Source organism: Oryctolagus cuniculus, chromosome 14 (assembly GCF_964237555.1).
Source record: "Oryctolagus cuniculus chromosome 14, mOryCun1.1, whole genome shotgun sequence".
Taxonomy (NCBI): Eukaryota; Metazoa; Chordata; class Mammalia; order Lagomorpha; family Leporidae; genus Oryctolagus; species Oryctolagus cuniculus.
The window spans coordinates 76,455,154-76,476,257 of record NC_091445.1 but is presented as its reverse complement, the minus strand read 5'-3'; the positions used below and the strand labels follow the sequence as shown (position 1 = coordinate 76,476,257).

Here is a 21,104-nt window from a genome sequence, read left to right as displayed (position 1 = left end):
CAACATCGGCCCCATGTTAAGCACATATTTTTATGTTTGTTGGTTATTGCTAACTTTTAACTGATTTAGTTTTTATGTGTGTTTTACAATATGTATTTCATTAGCACCGTTTATATATATTAAGTTAAACCATGTGAGATATATTTGGCTTTGACTGGAGAAACTCCCACCTGCTCAGGGCAGCACCTGCCACATGAAGGGCATTTCTTGTTTTTGTCCCTTTTTTGCTGCTGGTAACTGTGTAAAGAGGCTCATTTAGTCACAGTCCTGGAGATCCAAGAGCACGGCACTGGCACCTGCTCAACTGAGTCAAGAGCTCAAGCTGGGCCACAGTGTAGGGGTGAGCTAAGACCACCTGCTGTACCATACGATCCTAGAGACAGCCTACTCCCACCAGACCCCACCTTTAAGTACCACCTGGGGACCAAGCTTTCACACTCACCCACACAAAAGTAGCATGAGTCACCCGGTGATCATGTGCCCTGGACTCCACATCAGCCTTCCTACCTGCCTCCTAGCTGCTTAGGTGGCAGCCAGCAGGCTCTGTCTTTTGAGGCTGACAGGTGCCTACTCACCTGCTGTCACTTCACCTGAGATTTCTTGGCTCGGCCTGCCACAGATGGTGCTGGTTAAAGCTGGGCACATCACTGCCAGGAGACTCCCAGCTGGGGCTTCCTCCCTTGTGCTGTTGGTTATAGTGCCCAAGATCAATCTTGGAGCACACAGGCAGGGATCTGGGCAAGTGCTATAGGGACAGGCAGTGAACCACATAGGTGGCAAAAGGAATCTTAAGTGGCCGGCGCCGCGGCTCACTAGGCTAATCCTCCGCCTAGCGGCGCCGGCACACCGGGTTCTAGTCCCGGTCGGGGCGCCGGATTCTGTCCCGGTTGCCCCTCTTCCAGGCCAGCCCTCTGCTGTGGCCCGGGAGTGCAGTGGAGGATGGCCCAGGTGCTTGGGCCCTGCACCCCATGGGAGACCAGGAAAAGCACCTGGCTCCTGGCTCCTGCCATCGGATCAGCGCGGTGCGCCGGCCGCAGCGCGCCGGCCGCAGCGCGCCGGCCGCGGCGGCCATTGGAGGGTGAACCAACGGCAAAGGAAGACCTTTCTCTCTGTCTCTCTCTCTCACTGTCCACTCTGCCTGTCAAAAAAAAAAAAAAAAAAAAAAAAAAAAAAAGGAATCTTAAGTGAACAAATGAAATGCACAGTATTTCAGATGGCACTTGCTTATTTTACAGAAAAAGGCCAGGAAGCAAGTAAGGGTGCGATTTAAAATAGAGAAGCCTGGGGAAGCCTCCTGGAAAGCCCTGCAGGACTGGGAGCAATCATTAGTAGGTGACCAGGGGGCATAAAAAGGAAACACTACCATGTGCCTCAACATGCGTGAGCCTTCATATTAAATTATGTCATTCAAATGAAATTTCCAGATTCACCATATCAATAGCTATACAAAAGCAGAGAGAGGGCAAATTAACTAACTGCTAATAGGTATAGCATTTCTTTTGAGGATAAAGAAATATTCTGGAATTAGTGGTGATGGTTTTACAACCTAGTGAATGTAGTAAAAATCACTGAAATGATGAGTTTTATGTTGTATGACATATTAGTCATTAAAAATAACATGCATCATAAAGCATCAAGCATTTAAATTTACAAAGATGAATAAGGAATCTACAGTGAAGAATATAAAATGGGGAAATTCATGGATTAAAAGACAGTATTCTGTAAAGATGGCAATTCTCCCCATATTTTTAAATTTATTTAAGAGGCAGAGACAGACAGACAGACAGACATATCCCATCCACAGGTTTATTCCCCAAATGCCCAGAATGGCCAAGGCTAACCCAGGTTGAAGCCAAGAGCTGGGAACCCAATCTATGTCTCCCACATTGGTGGCAGATACCCAATCACTTGAGCCATTTCTGCTGCATCCCAGGTTCCACATTATCAGGCAGCTGGAGTCAGAAACTGGAAATATTAAACCCAAGCATTTAGATATGAGATGCAGGCATATTAACCACTAGGCCAAATGCCTGCTCCCTTCTTCCAAAATCCAATGCAATCCCAAATAAAAATCTCATTAGGTTTTTTACTATAATCTAAAAGTTTATATCCCCCTAGAATTCATATGTTGAAATTCCAAGCCCCATCAGAGTGCCTGTTGAGTCCTGGCTACTTAATTTTTTTAAGATTTTTTTACTTATTTGAAAGGCAGTGTTTCAGAGAGAGACACACACAGAGAGAAGAGATTTTCCATCTGTGGTTCACTCCCCAAATGGCCTCAACAGCTAGGGCTGGGCCAGGCAGAAGCCAGGAGTCTGGAGCGTATTCTGGGTCTCCCACGTGGGTGCAGGGCCCCAGGTAGTTGGGCCATCTTCCACTGCTTTCCCAGGCACATTAGCAGGGAGCTGGATCAGAAGCTGAACAACCAGGTCTTGAAGGAGTGCCCTTAAGGGATGCCAGCTTTGCAGGCAGAGGTTTAAACTACTATGCCACAATGCTGGCCTTGCTACTCTACTCCTGATACAACTTCCTACTAATGCATCTGGGAAAGACAGTGGATGAGGGCCCCCACGTTCTTGGATCTCCACTACCTACATGGGAGGCTCCTGGCTTTGGTCTGTCCCAGTCCAGCTGTTGCAGGTATCTGGGGAGTGAACAAGAAGATGGAAGTTCTTTCTCTCCTACTCTCTCACACTGCATCTTTCAAATAAATATTTTTTTTAAAAGAGAAATTCTAAGCCCCAAGGTATTCAGAGATAGGTCCTTGGAAGATGATTAAGTCACAAGAGCAGAAGCCTCATGAATGGCATTAGTGTTCTTATAAAAGAAGTCCCAAGCAGCTATTTGGCCCCTTTCCCCAACTGATGACACAGAGAGAAGGCACCATCTATGAACCAAGAAACAAGTCTTTATTAGACACTGAATCTGATGGTGCCTTGATCTTGGAATTCTCAGCATTCAGAACTGTGAGAAATTAAATGCCTGTTTACCAGCAGAAATAAAATGTCTCTTTATGGTGGTTTATTCTGTTATAAAGCCAGAACTAAGATCTCTTCTTCCTGGTAATTGATAAGCTGATTCCCAAAATCACATAGAATGCAAAGAATTAAGAATAATCCAGGTCATCTTTAAAAAGATCAAACATGGAAGACTTATCAAGTATCAGGATGTATTCTTACACTATACTGATTAGATTACATGGGCAATGGTGCAAACACAATGTGATCTGTGGGACAGAAGCCAGCCCAGAAACAGATACACATATTACAGTACCACACAAGTTAGGATAAAAGCAGCCCTGTAGTACAGAGTAGCAGAGACAGCCTTTTCAGTAGTGATCCTGAGTCAAGTGGACAACCATATGGAAAAATATGTGCCTTGATTCCTACCTTATAACATATACAAAAATAAATTCCAGGTGAATTATGATCTGAACATGGAGCTAAAAAGATAAAAGTTCTAAAATGGATATAGAGGCCAGCACCGTGGTATAGTGGGTAAAATCCCCTGCAGTGCCAGTATCCCATATGGGTGCTGGTTCGAGTCCTGGCTGCTCCACTTCTGATCTAGCTCTCTGCTGTGGCCTGGAAAAGCAGAAGATGGCCCAAGTCCTTGGGTCCCTGAGCCCACGTGGGAGACCTGGAAGAAGTTACTAGCTCCTGGCTTTGGATCAGCACAGCTCCAGCCATTGTGGCCATCTGGGGAATGAATAAGCAGATGAAATATCTCCTTCTCTCTTTTTTCCCTCTGCCTCTTTGTAACTCTGCCTTTCAAATAAATAAATCTTTAAAAAATAAACAAATAAATAAAAGGTATATAAAAGAATATCTTCATCAGGCTGGGCATTTGGTACAGTACCTTAAGCACCACTTGGGAAACATACATTCCATATCAGAGAGCCTAGTTGAGAGTTATCAGCTAAGGCCGGCGCCGTGGCTCACTTGGCTAATCCTCCACCTGCGGTGTCGGCACCCCGGATTCTAGACCCGGTTGGGGTGCCGGCTATTAATCCCGGTTGCTCCTCTTCCAGTCCAGCTTGCTGCTGTGGCCTGGGACAGCAGAGGAGAATGGCCCAAGTGCTTGGGTCCCTGCACCCGCATGGGAGACCGGGAGGAAGTACCCAGCTCCTGGCTTCAGATCAGCACAGCGCCAGCCGTAGCAACCATTAGGGGAGTTAACCAACGGAAGGAAAACCTTTCTCTCTGTCTCTCTCACTGTCTATAACTCTCTGTCTCTCTCTTTCTCTAACTCTGCCTAGCAAAAAATAAAAAAAAAATTAACAATAAAAAAAAAAAAAAGAGTATCAGCTTAACTCTACTTTTGATCCAGTTTCCTGCTAATGTGCCTGGGAAGGCAGCGGACGATGGCCCAAGTGCCTGTGTTCCTGCTACCCATGTCGGAGATGAAGATGGAGATCCTGGCTCCTGGTTTTGCCCTGGCCCAGCCTTGGCACTTGGAGGCATCTGGGGAGTAAGCCAGCAGATGCAAAATTGATCTTTCTCTGCCTTTCAAATAAAATGGAAATAAATTTTAAAATTTTAGAAAGAAGTATCTTCATGACCTCAGGAAGATCAATGAGTTCTTGAACAAGACTATCCAAAATTATCATACCAAGACTCAATTTAGAAGACAAATATCCTTCTTTCATCCTAAAGCCCTGTAAGTCCCAGCTTCACTAGAAAGGGCTTGTTCTTCAGACAGCTAACCAGCAACAAAAAATGAATGTTCCCAAGCTGCAGTAAAAGCACTGATGTATTATGTAGTTCCAAACAACAAATCTTTTTTCATACCCTTGTTTATACGTAGCAATTTTATAGTAAATTCACTGTATTTTTTCTGAGCTCCATTGTTGTTGCTGTTTTACCACACCTGTCCATATATAATCAAGAAATAAGCAGCATGAGTTTCATGCTCTCTCATCTCAAATTCGTTAGAGATAGAAGAGTATGGGGGAGCTCATGACTGTGGGAGGATTCTGTGCTGGGACTGTGGAAAAAAGACTGAGGCTGAGTGGGAGGACACGTGTGGCTGGGACTTTGGGCAGTCACAGCGGGAGACTCCACATGCTCAGGACTTCCTGGTTACCTGGTGAGGGACACTGCTGGGAAATCTGAGCTTACACTGAGGACTACACAGATCCTTTGTGTGGTCCTTGGGGCAGGGCAGATGAATATTATACCCACTGGGGCTAGAACTCAGGCATTGGTCTCTTTTGAGAAGAGCTCAGCTGAGCAGAATAAACTTCCCTTCTGATTAAAAAGAGATTTATTGCACCAAACCTGGGTGTGTCACCTTAGACATAACCTTAACCCTGGAGAACTGAACAGAGCTCCCTGGCCACACCCACTACAAGCCTCTAGATAGTCATTGAAAGCAGATTCTCCACTTACCTACAGTCATAGTACAAAGATAAAAGCTGCCACAAGCAAGCAAAAAAAAAGAAAAAACAAAACAAACAAAACAAAAACAAAACAAAACAAAAAAACCACGAGAATACCCATAAATGCAGCACACCCCAATTCAAGAAACAAGAATAAAGAAGAAGACAACATGATACCCCCAAGAGAACACAACACTTCAATACTAGGTTGTGAAGATGATAAGATGGAAGAAATGCAAGAAACTGAATTCAAAAAATTGATCATAAAATTACACAGAGGTAATCAGAAGCAAATGCATGAACTACTCAAATCCATAGATGACATGAAAGAAAATTTCTCCCATGAAATTGAGATCTTAAAGAAAATCAAAATTAAATGAAGAAGTCAATAGAATAAAAAAATGCAGTGGAAAGTCTTAACAGAATCGGTAAAGCAGAAGAAAGAATATCAGACTTAGAAGACAAAGCACAGGAAATTATATAGTCAAACCAAACAGAAGATGAAGAAATTAGAAAACTCTAAAACACCATTGGGAATCTACAGGATACTATCAAACAACCCAACATACGGGTTCTAGGAGTTTCTGAAGGCATTGAAAGAGAGAAAGAATTAGGAGGCCTTTTTAGGAGGCCGGCACTGTGGCGCAGCAGGTTAATGCCCTGGCCTGAAGCACCAGCATCCCTTATGGGCACAAGTTCGAGTCCTGGCTGCTCTGCTTCTGATCCAGCTCTCTGCTGTAACCTGTGAAAGCAGTAGAAGATGATCCAAGTGCTTGGGCCCCTGCACCCATGGGAGACCTGGAAGAGGCTCCTGGCCAACTGGGGAGTGAACCAGTGGATGGAAGACCTCTCTCTGCCTCTCCTTCTCTGTGTAATTCTTTCAAATAAATAAATAAATCTTTAAAAATAATAATAAAAAAGAAGGCATTTTAGTGAAATAATTATAGAAAACTTCCCTGATTTGGAGAAAGATACCTCTACACACAGAAAGCACATAGAACTTCCAATAAAAAAAATTTTTTTAATTTTAAAGTTACCCTAATCCACTGCTAGTAGGAATGTAAACTGATAAAGCCACCATGGAAGACAGTATGGAGAGATCTCAAAAATCTGAATATAGACCTACCATATGACCCAGCCATCCAATTCCTGGGAATTTACCCAAGGGAAATGAAATCAGTAAACAAAAGAGTTATCTGCACCCCCATGTTTACTGCAGCTCAGTTCACAATAGCTAAGACATGGAATCAACATAAATGCCCATCAGTTCAAGACTGGATAAAGAAATTATGGGATATGTACACTATGGAATACTACACAGCGGTTGAAAAAAAAGAAATTTCGTCATCTGCAACAAAGTGGATGATTCTAGAAAACATCATACTTAGTGAAATAAGCCAGTCCCAGAGGGATAAATATCATATGTTCTCTCTGATCTCTGAGAACTAATAGAGCACCTAAAACAAAATCCGTAGAAGTAAAATTGACACTTCGAGAAGGGACGACTTGAGCTGCCCTTGTCTTGAATGTCAAGGAACAGTTTCTCTTTTTTGTTTGTTTGTTTTTCCTTTTTTTTTCATACTGTAAGTTGAACTCTTAACACAGAGTTAATCATATGTGTATAATATCAATTAAAAATAGATCTCAGTTAAAAATAAGAGTGGTAATAAGAGAGGGAGGAGGAAGTTTATAACTGTAAAGCTGTATAGTTCCACATACATTCCTTCGGACTTACTTCTAAAGGTACAGTTTAAAAACTTGTCATGGGACTCCAAATCCCATTAAGCTTAGTGGTGAAAATACCATCTTAATTGTTAAAGTGATCATATAAATAGTATCAAGTGCCTGGTAGTAATAATAGACAGAATTAAAAAGGAGAGAATGATCAATATGGGAAGCAGCCCACACAGCAGACTCATAGAACGACAATAGCTTTAAGTAACACTCTGACCTCATAATCAGCCCTTAAGGCTTTCTGGGCTGGCTGAAAAGCCCAGGAGAGCATTTCAGGCATGGAAAGTCAAGAAATTGAGGCAAAACAATGTTCTACATGAAGGATCTCTGTGAGAGCGATCCCAGTGGAAAGAAATGGCTATCAAAAACGGACATACTTTTCTCTAAAGGGAGGAGAGAACCTCTACTTTGCTTGTGGCCTTGTCCAAATACTGACGGAGTTTGTGCACTCAAAAGGCTTCCATAGCCTAGGCAGCTCATATCAAGAACCTTGGGTGGTCACTGACATCAAACATAAGAGTGTTAACTGTTAGATTAACAACAGGAGTCACTGTGCACTAACTCCCCATGTAGGGCCTCTGCCTTCAATGAATTATATTGTGAAAGTTAACTGTAAAACTAGTTCTCAAACAGTTGTGTATGTGTGTGTAAGTGTGTGCGCGCAAACTACTGAAATCTTTACTTAGCAAAGAAATGGTCTTCTGTCAATTGAAAATAAGTATTAATGGGAGAATGGGACTGACAAGGGGAGAGGTAGGAGGAAGAGGGGTGGGAGTGTGGGTGAGACAGCGGGTATGGTGGGAAGAATAACTATATTCCTAAAGTTGTACTTTTGAAATTTATATTCCTTAAAGAATAAATTTAAAAATTTTTTTAAGAGTATGGTGGAATACTATTAGACTTGAATAAAAATAATCTACAATTTCTTCCCTCTCCCAAATTTCTAATAACCCTATTCAGAGACAAAGTCAACCCCAGTTCATATCAACTGTGACTGACCAAGATTCACACTGTCCTTCTTCTCTAATTTATAGCACATACTAGAGATCTTAGAAAAGAAACAAAACATCCAGTGACATCAGGAAGTAGAAATGAATATTCATTCAAGTACTAAAACCAGAAAATGTATTTCTCAAAGATTTTCACCATCAGAATTTTTCTATGAACTCTCCCAAAATCAGTTTTGTCAGTTTGGTCTGTCATAACTGTAATATTGTTCTAAAATATCATCCTTACCGCCTCTCTTGGAAAATCCTCTCTTCCGTGTTTGAAAATCTTCACAGTCATTATTAGATTCTTGAAAAAAAGTTTAACATATGAATAACACCAAAGAAATTAACTAATGACAAAATAGCTAAAGAGTAGCACTGTCATCAGATAAATCAGAAAACAAGGTAAACGCTTTTATAAGTTAAAACAAACATTTTAATTCTTGTGACTTTAACAACAGACAGTAAAGCCTACTCAGACTCAATTCCTTATACAAATCAGTATTAATTATTAAGTATATAATTCTGAACCCACTAATTTGTTAAGTACTATCCTAAGCAAAACAAGCCAAAAACAAGAATTTCAAAAATATCAACTTGATTAAAAATATTCTCAGGAATGTTTAAATTATTAAGTAATCAAGTGGTACTCAAATGTGGTCCAGAAGACCACTCAAAACATGACTGCTCTATTTATAATATTTTGATACTTTTCTGTAACTTACCATTCTTTTTTTATTTTTTATTTTTTGACAGGCAGAGTGGACAGTGAGAGAGAGACAGAGAGAAAGGTCTTCCTTTTTTGCCGTTGGTTCGCCCTCCAATGGCCGCCGCGGCTGGCACGCTGCGGCCGGTGCGCTGCGCTGATCCGAAGCCAGGAATCAGGTGCTTCTCCTGGTCTCCCATGCGGATGCAGGGCCCAAGCACTTGGGCCATCCTCCACTGCCTTCCCGGGCCACAGCAGAGAGCTGGCCTGGAAGAGGGGCAACCGGGACAGAATCCGGCGCCCCAACCGGGACTAGAACCCCAGTGCCAGCGCCGCTAGGTGGAGGATTAGCCTATTGAGCCGCGGCGCCGGCCTGTAACTTACCATTCTTAACAAACCTGAGACATTGATGCTTTCTTAAAGACATGCAAGCCTTCTCCCATTCATCATTATCAAACAATTTAGAGGTATTTTAGCTTCTCTGATTTTAATGACACTGACAAGTAACATTACTGGGGTTTTTAACTAGTGGTATGAGCATCACTATATTGAAGCCTGCTTAAGAATTATCTGGAGAGTTGGTTAAAATCAATTTCCAGGCCCTCTGGGATACATATTATGAAAAGTATAGAGTGATAATAAGGAATAAACAATTTTCAAAAGGTAAAAGTCCTTACTATTAATGTAACTTTAAGAAGATTCCAAAAAAGTCACATTTTGGAAATACATAGATGGTTTCAAAGGATCTTTGTGTATGACACCAATTTTTAAGATCTAAGAACTTTAAGTTACTCAACAGCTTGCAGGCTATTAGCTGAGTTCCTGTGAAAGTATCCATCTACTTAATGATTAATACGGTCTTAAAGTAAACAGTGACCAGAGCTCTACTTACAGGCCTCTATTTGAACTGTAGTAACCAAGTAAAAAAGATTCCTGAAAAGCCATCTAAGAACAACTTTCTTGAAAGTAGGGTTAACTATAAGGGAGATGAGTTGTAAGAAATTATTTTAGAAAGGTTAACCCTAGAAAATAAATATGATAATATTTATTGCCTTGAAGAAAAAAACCTATTAATTAATTTGAGGCTGGCAAGAAGAAAGGAGTCCTACATAATCTTGGGCAATTATCCCCGTAAAACAAATATATTTTGGCTGCACTGGAAATTAACTAGAATAATGATATTAAGAGAAGTTATATGCTGTGTACGTGGAAATCCTCTGTATTATTTTTGCAACTGCTTGTGAATCCAGTTATTTCAAAATGAGAGTTTATTTTTAAAAAAGAAACATGATCTCTGCAGAGATAGAAAATAAAGTCTACCACTACAAAAGTGTGATAGTGATTCAAGATTGTTTAGAATCTATTAATTGCATAATGTAAAAAACATACAATTTAATATGTATCTAATACCGTATGTGATAACTTTCTAAATGCAAAAACCTTTTAAGCAGATATCAACTTCATTTTATAAATAGGGAAGACGAAATGCAGAAAAGCTAAACACACAAGATAATGCAACTGCTAGTACCATGATCTGGATCTCCAATCTACTGTGTTCAGCTTTAAAATCCTGAGCTTATCATTATCAGTACACCAAATCAATTCAGGGAAAAGGAGAGAGTGGGGAAAGATCACCATAAAACACTATCCATTTCTGTAGAGCCAAAGTTTCTACCCTGATTCCAAAACCTGTACCCAGCCTTGTCAACAATTGTGAGAATGAAGTAATTTAATCTATGTATAATTTTTTATTTTCCAGGAATAAGGAATAAAACAGAAACAAGTAGATTAATGTGAAGAAAACAAACCTCTACATGGAGAAAAGCTCTCTCAAGTGCCATGAGAAACCAGAATTTGTGTTCAAAAGCTCTCAAGTGTCAAATGGAAAGGAAGTTCTTTGGATATGTAAAACTGATCTTAAGAGTGTCAAATGTGTTAAAAGTTTAAAAGTTGAAAGATTAGAAATACAAACAGGTAAGTAGAAATAGAAAAGAATAAAACTGGTGGTATTATTATTAACATTATTTCTATGTCATGTATTTTTTCATTTGAATGAGACAAGAGAAAAAGATTGGCAGTAGGAAACAGTCTTATTTGATACATGAAAATCTCACTTTATTCCACAATGGTTTTAAGACTGTCAGGTCTAGTCTAGATTGGACTTTGGAATTCAAAGGGTATAATAAGATCAAACTTCAAATAGGAAATATAGAGAGCCTTTATTGTTTACTATGAATGTGTCTGGTATTGAGCTTTGTGCTTTTATATACATTCTCATTTGGTTTACCTAACAACCTATAAAATGGATGGCCTCTATTCTACATAACAAGAAACTATGGCTTAGAGAGATTAAGCAACTTCTTCTATCACTGGACTAGGAAGTAAGCAGGGAAGGGACAAGAAACCAAGTCTGGAACTCCAAATAGACTATGTTACAAAGATCCCATAAATCAGTAATTACCAAACAGAAGCTGCATCAGAATCACCAAGGATGCTTTTTAAATATAAGTTCTAAGGTTTTAGATAATTCTAACAAAATTGGGAAATTATTACATTATTCTCATCATTTTCTATATTACTATAAACCAGAATGCAAGTATCTTTGACAGAAACGTCTTTAATTTAAGCAGCAATTCACATTCTTAAAATACCTGAATCGAAATGGGACCCTAAAGATGCCAAATTGTACTCACACGTAAAGTGGAGTTTCAATTCTTGACTTGCTCTTTCCACTATTTACTCCCTTTTCCTTAAGGTAGCACAGCATTCAAAAACTGTACCCCCAGAGACTAAACAAGGCAGGTGGCGGCAGGCCAAATCAGGATGACTGAATCTATAATCTACAACCCAGTAATGTTCTTGAATAAGGTTCTGAATCCTAGCAATTACAACTGGACCAGACTAAGATGCTTAATCTTAATTTCTCTTTAGCATGTACTCTTGAAATAAGATTTTTAAAAGTAACTACAAAACACTGAACTTACCTCTCCAGAAACCAGAGCTATCACCTTCATCAAACTTGTTATGTGAAAAACCTACACAAAAAAAAAAAAAAAAAAAAAAAAAAAAAAAAAAAAAAAATTGCAAATTTCTGAAAACAACTTCCTATACCTCTGTGGTTTTAAAAAAAAAAGACAAGCTTACAAGAACTACTATTATGATGCTCCTTTAAAACAAATCACATAAAATTGTATACATAGCTATTCAGTGAAAGGTAGAGTGGCCAAGTCTTGAACCAGCACCCATATGGGAAGCCAGGATTGTAGACAGAGGCCAACCTACCACACCACAACACCAACCCCCAGCATCCCCTATCAGAGCACCAGTTCAGGTCCCAGCTGCTCCACCTGAGATGCATCTTCCTGCTAACATACCTGGCAAAGCAGCAGAGGACACCCCAAGTACCTGGGCTTCTGCCACCTACATGGGAATCCCTGATGGAGTTCCTGGTTCCTGGCATTAGTCTGGCCCAGCACTGACCACTGTAGACATGTAGGGGGTGAACCAGTAGATCTAGCAGATGTGAGTTGCGTGTGCCAATGTGCATGTGTGTATCATTGTTGTACTAATTTTCAAATAAATAATAGTATATCTTCATAAAAAAGTTTATTTTGGGGGCAGGCATTTGGCCTCACAGTTAAGATGCACTTGGGAGGCCTGCATTCCATGCTAGAGTGCCTACTTCTGAGTGCTGGCTCCCCTTCTGATTCTAGCTTCTTGATAATGCATACCCTTGGAGGCAGCGGATGACTGAAATACTTGGATCCCTGTCAAAATGCATGTTTCGGCTCCTGGCTTTGGGCTGGCCTAGTCCTGCCATTGCAGGTATCTGGGGAGCAATCTAACTAGCATATGGTAGATTGCTGTCTTTCACATAAAATGAAAATAAACATGTATTCCATGTACAGCTTTTTCATAACATGCATTTTCCATGAACTTTTTGAAGATCCCTTCTATATATCTTAAAATTAAATGTCAATATGGGATAAGCCTCAATTATTTAAGGTACATTATAAAAATCTTAAATATATTTTAATATAGGGATTAGCCAATTACTATTTGGACAGATGTTAAATTTCTACACAAAATGTGTATGGGTTGTGTGTATCAAGCAATTTAACACCTCAGATTCAACAAAATCTAAGAACCCTTTCAGCAATAAAATTCTATGGAAATTCAATGTACAATTAACACATACACTTAATATATAATTGAAGCAAAACAGTTCATGAGCAAATTTATCATTTCAAAATACATACATCCTTCCTAAAGAAAGAATATATTACCACAAAAATCTAATTTTTGAATTTTTTTTTTTTTTTTTTTACTTTCAAGTAGCTTGAGAAAAGGACCACATGCTACCACCCTTCACAGCTGCTCCTTCCTCCCTGTACTCTTCCCAAGAGTCAGTGCTAAGTTTTCAAAATGCTTGGTAAAGTCTTCTACCTATACATTATTGGTTTTGATTGTTTAAACTCTGCCTTAGTTTTGCTTTATAATTTTTTGAAGTCCTTAATGGAAAAAGCATTCAAAACTTCTACTGGTTCTTTGCTCAACTAAAGATGGCGTACAAATTCACTTTTAGAGGTCTAAGATGGATCTCTTGGGAGATGGAGGGGCATGAATAAAGAAAGAAACAACTGGCCAGCGCCGTGGTTCAACAGGCTAATCCTCCGCCTGCGGCGCCGGCACCCCAGATTCTAGTCCTGGTCAGGGCACCAGATTCTGTCCCGGTTGCTCCTCTTCCAGTCCAGTACTTTGCTATGGCCTGGGAGTACAGTGGAGGATGGCCCAAGTCCTTGGGCCCTGCACCCCATGGGAGACCAGGAGAAGCACCTGGCTCCTGGCTTCGGATCAGCAAGGTGCACCGGCCACAGCGGCCATTGAGGGGTGAAGAACCAACAGAAAAAAGGAAGACCTTTCTCTCTTTCTCTCTCTCATTGTCCACTCTGCCAGTCAAAAAAAAAAAAAAAAAAAAAAAAAAGGAAACAACTAGGATTCACATGTAAAATGACTCAATTTTAAGAGAAGCTGCGGCCATTGCCGCGGCTCAATAGGCTAATCCTCCACCTAGCGGCGCCAGCACACCGAGTTCTAGTCCCGGTTAGGGCTCCGGATTCTGTCCCAGTTACCCTCCTTCCAGGCCAGCTCTCTGCTATGGCCCGGAGTGCAGTGGAGGATGGCCCAAGTACTTGGGCCCTGCACCCCATGGGAGACCAGGAGAAGCACCTGGCTCCTGCCATCGGATCAGCGTGGTGCGCCGGCCACGGCAGCCATTGGAGGGTGAACCAACGGCAAAAAGGAAGACCTTTCTCCCTGTCTCTCACTGTCCACTCTGCCTGTCAAAAAAAAAAAAAAAAAAAAAAAAAAAAAAAAAAAGAAGCTGCAGTAGCAGCAAGCATAGGCTATTTAAAAAAGAAAAGAAGGGGTGGAGCTGTGGCATAGCAGGTTAAAGCCCTGGCCTGAAGCGCCGGCATCCCATATGGGCACCGGTTCTAGTCCCGGCTGCTCCTCTTCCTATCCAGCTCTCTGCTATGGCCTGGGCCTGGGCAAGCAGCATAAGATGATCCAAGTACTTGGGCCCCTGCACCCACATGGAAGACCAGGAAGAAGCACCTGGCTTCTGGCCAAACTGGCGTAGCTCCGGCCATTGCGGCCATCTGGGGAGTGAACCAACGGAAGGAAGACTTTTATCTGTGTCTCTTCCTCTCACTGTCTGTAACTCTACCTCTCAAAGAAAGAAAGAAAAGAAAGAGCAGCCACATTTAAAGCAACACATACTGCTACTGCTCAAACTATGATGAAGCAAGTGAAAGCATTCCCTTCTAACCCTCATAAATTCCTCAAAAAGGTACCTACTTTCTATGTATATAAAAGGGAAATAAGAACCAGGAAACTGAAAAACAGGGGGCCACTCCAGTTTTCATTTTAAGACACCTTAAGTCAATAATTACCTCTGTTTCCAAAACCCTTTCCAACTCCAAAACCACCTCCAGTGGATGTAGTCTCTCTCTTATTAGATTCACCAGCATCTGAAAAAGTGCAGATAAATTCTAATATAGTAAGTAAAGAACATCATCAAAAACTAGGAACTAACTAATCTTTGGGCTGAAGGCCAGTTCTGCCAAGTCCTCCTTCAGCCATCCAGTAATAATCCTTCTTCCACATTTCCACAGCACATTGCCTGTATGTCTTTTCAGCAACATACGGGTTCCTCAAGTTTACAGAAAATACCTATTACAGGGGCCACTGCTGTGGCATAGCAGGTAAAGCTGCTGCCTGCAGTGCCAGCAACCCATATGGGTGCCAGTTCAAGTCCTGGCTGCTCCACTTCTGATCCGACTCTGCTATGGCCTGGGAAAACAGTAGAGGATGGCCCAAGTCCTTAGGCCCCTGCTACTGTGTGGGAGACCAGAAGAAGAACCTGGTCCCTGGCTTCAGATCAGCTCAGCTCCAGCCATTGCAGCCAATTGGGGAATGAACCAGCAGATGGAAGACTTCTCTTTCTCTGCCTCTCCTCCTCTCTAACTCTGACTTTCAAATAAATAAATAAATCTTTAAAAATAAATAAATAAATCTTTAAAAAGAAAATGTGGTGTGTATATATACAATGAAATACTAGTAAGCCACAAAAAGAATAAAATCTTACAAAAAAAAGGAAATATTAGAGAAAAACTACACATGGATTTAAAATTTTTTACACCAAAAGAAATACTTTTTAGTTTCATTTTCCATGAACTTTTGGAATTACCCTCATATTTCTTTCCTTGTGCTTCTTTATCACTAAATGAAGAATCTTAAAGGCAGAGACTGGATGGCAAGTAGTACAGTTACATTAAAAAAAAAAACTGAAAAGCCGGCCGGCGCCGCGGCTCACTAGGCTAATCCTCCGCCTTGCGGCGCCAGCACACCGGGTTCTAGTCCCGGTCGGGGCGCCGGATTCTGTCCCGGTTGCCCCTCTTCCAGGCCAGCTCTCTGCTGTGGCCAGGGAGTGCAGTGGAGGATGGCTCAGGTGCTTGGGCCCTGCACCCCATGGGAGACCAGGAAAAGCACCTGGCTCCTGGCTCCTGCCATCGGATCAGCGCGGTGCGCTGGCCGCAACGCACCGGCCGCGGCGGCCATTGGAGGGTGAACCAACGGCAAAGGAAGACCTTTCTCTCTGTCTCTCTCTCTCACTGTCCACTCTGCCTGTCAAAAAAAAAAAAAAAAAAAAAACTGAAAAGCAAATATATGTAAAGCAGCATAAACTGACCCTTTAAACCAGCATTGGGAAAAAGTAAAGCATTACTGGCAATCAATATAGACTGTCTTACTCATCTCCATAATATCCTAGAGTACAGGGGAGTTAAAGGAGATCTATAAAATTCCTCAAGGCACATGCAAGACTATGTATGCCCAAATATGAGTATTTTCATCAGATTTTAAAGATGTATGTGATTTAAGAAATTAAAACTACTTAGCCACACTTCACCGAACATGAAAAACTCATCCATATTATGCTAAATTATAAGGAATTAACAGTCAACTTCCTGGGGCATAGGAGGTTAAGCCTCCACTTACAGCACTGGTATCCCATATGGGCACTGGGTTCTAGTCCCAGCTGTCCCACTTCTGATCTAGCTCCCTGCTTATGGCAAAGCAGCAGGAAATGGGGCAAGTACTTGGACCCCTGCACCCATGTGGGAGACCCGGAAGAAACTCCTGGCTTTGGATCAGCTCAGCTCCAGCCATTGTGGCGTTTGGGGCCATTTGTGAACCAGCAAATGGAAGACCTCTCTGTCTCCCCCTCCCTCTGTGACTCTGCCTCTCAAATAAATAAATAAATCTTAAAAAAAAATACAACTTCAGAACAATAACCAGGTATGTGAGTTCTACTGAAAAAAAAAAAAATCAGAGATCAAAACTAAATAAAATGTTACCAGTGGGCATTTGCCTTAGTATTTAAAATGTCACCAGGCATTCCTGTATCCCCTATCAGAATACCTGGACCCCAAGCCTGGCTCTATTTCCACTTCCAGCTTACTGTTAATGCATACCCTGAGAGAGGGCATATGATGGCTCATCATATGGTAATTGGGTCCCTGACACGCACATGAGGGACCTGGATTCAGTTCCCAGCTTTTGTCCAGCCCAGCCTCACCTGGTGTGAGCATTTGGGGAATAAACTAGAGGATGTACAATATCTATTTTTCTCTTTCTGCCTTTCAAAACATTAAATAAAAATTTAAGAATCAAAAGTACTGAATAAAGAGGAATAATACTTTTTAAAATGTTAGTTGAATCATAAAGGGAAGGAAGTTTTATAAACATGGGTCTATGAATTTCTACACTCGATCTTAGCCAAAAGGCCGAGAAGTGATGGGTCTATGAATTTCTGAGAATTCATGCAGTGCAGTAAGAACTGTTTAAAGTATTAATTTTCAACAGGGATTTGATCAGAAATTTAATGTGCATTTCAACCTAAAACTATAGAAGTTAAAGTTCATGGTAAAAATCTATGTGATGGCTTTCTCATTGAAAAGGGCTTTATTCAACAATGTTTAGAGGTCTGCATGTGGGGCAGCGCTGTGGCTCAGTAGGCTAATACTCCACCTGTGGCCCCGGCATCCCATATGGTGCCGGTTCCTGTCCCAGCTGCTCCTCTTCTGGTCTAGCTCTCTGCTGTGGCCTTGGAGGGCAGTGGAGGATGACCAAGTGCTTGGGCCCCTGCACCCACGTGGGAGACTGGGAGGAGGCTCCTGGCTCCTGGCTTCAGATTGGCACAGCTCTGGCTGTTGTGGTAATTTGGGGAGTGAGCCAATGGATGGAAGACCTCTCTCTCTGTTTCTCCCTCTCACTGTCTGTAACTTTACCTCTCAAATAAATAAAATATTAAAAAAAAAACTTAAAAACATCTGCTATTCAAAAGACATTTTTAAAAAAAGTCTGCATGAAAAAATATCCCATAACTTTTTCATGTACTATATCTCAAAATACTTTAATAGTCCCAAGTATAATATTAAGGTGCTTATTATTTCTTACGTGGGAAATGCAATTCACATTTCAATCTTTTAGCACAATTACAAAGTCCAAATCAGCAATTCATCTTATTTAATACACATACCTGAAAAACAAAATATATTCAAATCTGAATATTATTACCATAAATAAAGATTTCAAATACAAAATTAAAATTTTCATTTTATTTAAATTCAAAACTAAGTTTTCCAAATTTCAAATGAAATATGACACATCAACCTTTAGTTTCCAGCGCTTCCTATAAGCAATCTCTGATGATCTAAGAATATGGTTCATTTGACCCAGAAAACCCCACAAAACCAAGCAAATCAAGTTCAAAATTTCATGTTCACTTTAAGAACATCTGAGAAATTATCCAGGCTATCTGAAAAGCCACCAAGTAGCTAAAAGCTGTCACATTAAAGAAGCAATGTGTGCCATTCCATTTTTTTTTTCTTTTTTTCTTTTTTTTTTTTTTTTGACAGGCAGAGTGGACAGTGAGAGAGAGACAGAGAGAGAGAGAGAAAGGTCTTCCTTCACCCTCCAATGGCCGCCGCGGCCGGCACACTGCGGCCGGTGCACCACGCTGATCCGATGGCAGGAGCCAGGTACTTCTCCTGGTCTCCCATGGGGTGCAGGGCCCAAGTACTTGGGCCATCCTCCACTGCACTCCTGGGCCATAGCAGAGAGCTGGCCTGGAAGAGGGACAACCGGGACAGAATCCGGCGCCCCGACCAGGACTAGAACCCGGTGTGCTGGTGCCACAAGGCGGAGGATTAGCCTAGTGAGCCACGGCGCCACCCACCATTCCATTGTTAAAATGTTAGGTGTGCCCAGGTCAAACAATGGGGCTGGAAAAAGTGTGGGTGGCCCAAAATGAATTTCTGTTGCACACATTAAAGATGCAAAGCAATGCTGAGCTTAAGGGTTTGGGAGTGGGTTCTCTGGTTATTGAACATATCCAGATGAACAAAGCACCCAAGATACATCATCGTACCTACAGATTTCATGGTTGAATTAACGCTACATGAGCACCCCTTGCCATACTGAGATGATCCTCCCTGAAAAGGAACACACTGTTCCTAAACCAGAAGAGGAAGAAGAGGAGGTGTCATGGTAAAGAAAAAAAAAAAGAAATCCCAGAAGAAACTGAAGAAACAAAAACTTACGGCTTGGGAATAAATTCAACATAAAATAAATGAAAATTTTTTCAAAAAAATTTTAGTTCCCAATGATTATGAAAATACCTGGAAATATCAATAAACTTTTTCAAAAAATAAATTCAAGGGTAAAGGCTATTTATATTTAAAACTACCAAATATAGCTTTGTCATCCACTAGAAGAAATAACTGGTCATATGGATTTTTAAATAAACTTAATTTGAAGTGCTAATAATGTTATTGTACTTTAAAAGTGCACAATATTTTTAACATTTTAATATCAATTCTAAAAATGGGCCACAGGGGCTGTCATTGTAGCATGAATTAAGCCATCGCCTACAATACCAGCATACCACATGGCCACTAGTTCAAGTCTTGGCTGCTCCACTTCTGATCCATTAAGCTCCCTGCTCATGTGCCTGGGAAAGCAGAGAAACATGGTCCAAGTACTTGGGCCCCTGCCACCCACATGGAAGAGCATGATGGAGTTCCTGGCTCCCAGCTTTGGCCTGGCCCAGCCCCAGCTGCTGAGCCAACTGGGAAGTGAATCTGCAGGTGGAAGGTCTCTCTACCTTAACTCTGCCTTTCAAAAGAGAAAAAAAAAAATGGACCACAGGAAGGTATTCTGCTATGCCATTATCTTTTAAGTTAAGTGTTCTAAAAGCAAAATTTAAAAATTCAAGTTTGGGACCATAATCTTTTAAATTTAATATTAATGAGTTATACTAATGAGTTATCAGAAATGTTTCCCCCTACTGTCTTTTCAAGACTCAAAAAGCAAGTCCTTTTCACTATAATCTCTAAGTTTTAGAAAACTTCTTTCCACATCAATTGCTAGAAATCAACAAATTAAGAAGCTCTGTGAAGCATCTGTCCCAAACTATTGATCCATCTGTTCTAACCCACATGTCTCATCAACTTAACTTCCCTACTATCCCAAAAAACTAAAAAATAGCAAAAAGAACTTTGACATCTGAAAAATTATTTGATTACCCAAACGAAATCTACTATACACTGAGTTATAACAGACTTGACTTTGTAACAAACAGCTGTAACAGCCTCTTCATTCCATTATTCAACATACGAGGTTAGAAAGAAAAAGATAGTTACCTCTGTTTCCCAAGCTCCTCCCAGAGCCAAACCCACTCCTCATGAAATGATCTCTTCTAGAAGGTCCATCATCCATATCTAAAAAAAGAACATTTTGAAGTAAATACAAACAAGAATCTAGACAGTATGCAAACTTTAAGCCTTTTAATATGCCACACACGGCAAAAGAAAAATTACATTAGAAATAAAAGATAAAGAGCCTAGTGGAAAAAATGAGCTACAAATATGAATATGTGGTTCTCCAAAGCAGAAATAAATAACAACTAAATATCACATTGAAAGAACTTAAAATCAAAAGGAGACAATTTTTAATCACATGATTGAATAGAAAACAGTTTTTAAGTTTGTTAATACTCAGAATAGTCAAGGACATGGAGAAATAAGCACAGAGCACACTCTGTATTTAGACTTTAACCCAGTCAATTTTGATCCTAATTTAAAAAGCACCTATTTTTTTGAAAGCATACTAATATGGGTCCTGGTGCTGTGGTTTAGCAGGTAAAGCCACCCCCTGTAGTACCAACATCCCAAATGGGTGCCAGTTAGAGTTCTGGCTGCTCCACTTCTAATCCAGCTCTCTGCTATGGCCTGGGAAAGCAGTCGAAGATGGCCCAACTCCTTGGGCCCCTGCACCAACATGGGAGACCCAGAGGAAGCTCCTGGATACTGGCTTCAGATTGGCTCAGCTCTGGCCATTGCGGCCAGTTGGGGAGTGAGCCAGCAGAAGGAAGACTCTTTCTCTCTGCCTCTCCTCTGTGTAACTCTTTCATATAAATAATAAAATAAATCTTTTAAAAAAATTATAGGAACCAGCAAGCAAACTCAAGACAAACTAAAGTGATGATTCAAAAATAGATGGCTCCAAATAAAAATGAACTCATCTTCGCTTCTTTGCTATTAGCACTCAATCCAGAGGAAAATACAAAATATTTCCTTTCTATTTAAATATTTTCAGGAATTACTGCTGTCACTTTCACAAATGTAAGGCTATGCTGTCATTGATATACATCATGGCATTATCATAATAA

At 40.8% G+C, this 21,104-nt stretch overlaps 1 protein-coding gene across 10 annotated transcripts in view; it reads right to left on the bottom strand.

Moving 5' to 3' along the window:
* The window catches only part of DDX4 (DEAD-box helicase 4), a 113,460-nt gene that overhangs the window by 62,980 nt on the left and 29,376 nt on the right, over positions 1 to 21,104 (bottom strand). For 7 of the 10 annotated variants that reach the window (XM_002714040.5, XM_070056903.1, XM_070056902.1 and 4 more), the window contains 4 exons: positions 20,077 to 20,154; positions 14,764 to 14,841; positions 11,794 to 11,844; positions 8,351 to 8,410 (listed from right to left, as the gene is read on the bottom strand). In XM_002714040.5, coding sequence (XP_002714086.2) covers positions 8,351 to 8,410; positions 11,794 to 11,844; positions 14,764 to 14,841; positions 20,077 to 20,154 — 267 coding nt within the window. The remainder of the gene's footprint in view (positions 1 to 8,350; positions 8,411 to 11,793; positions 11,845 to 14,763; positions 14,842 to 20,076; positions 20,155 to 21,104) is intronic. The other 3 variants (XM_070056904.1, XM_070056909.1, XM_070056905.1) reach the window with 2 other exon arrangements.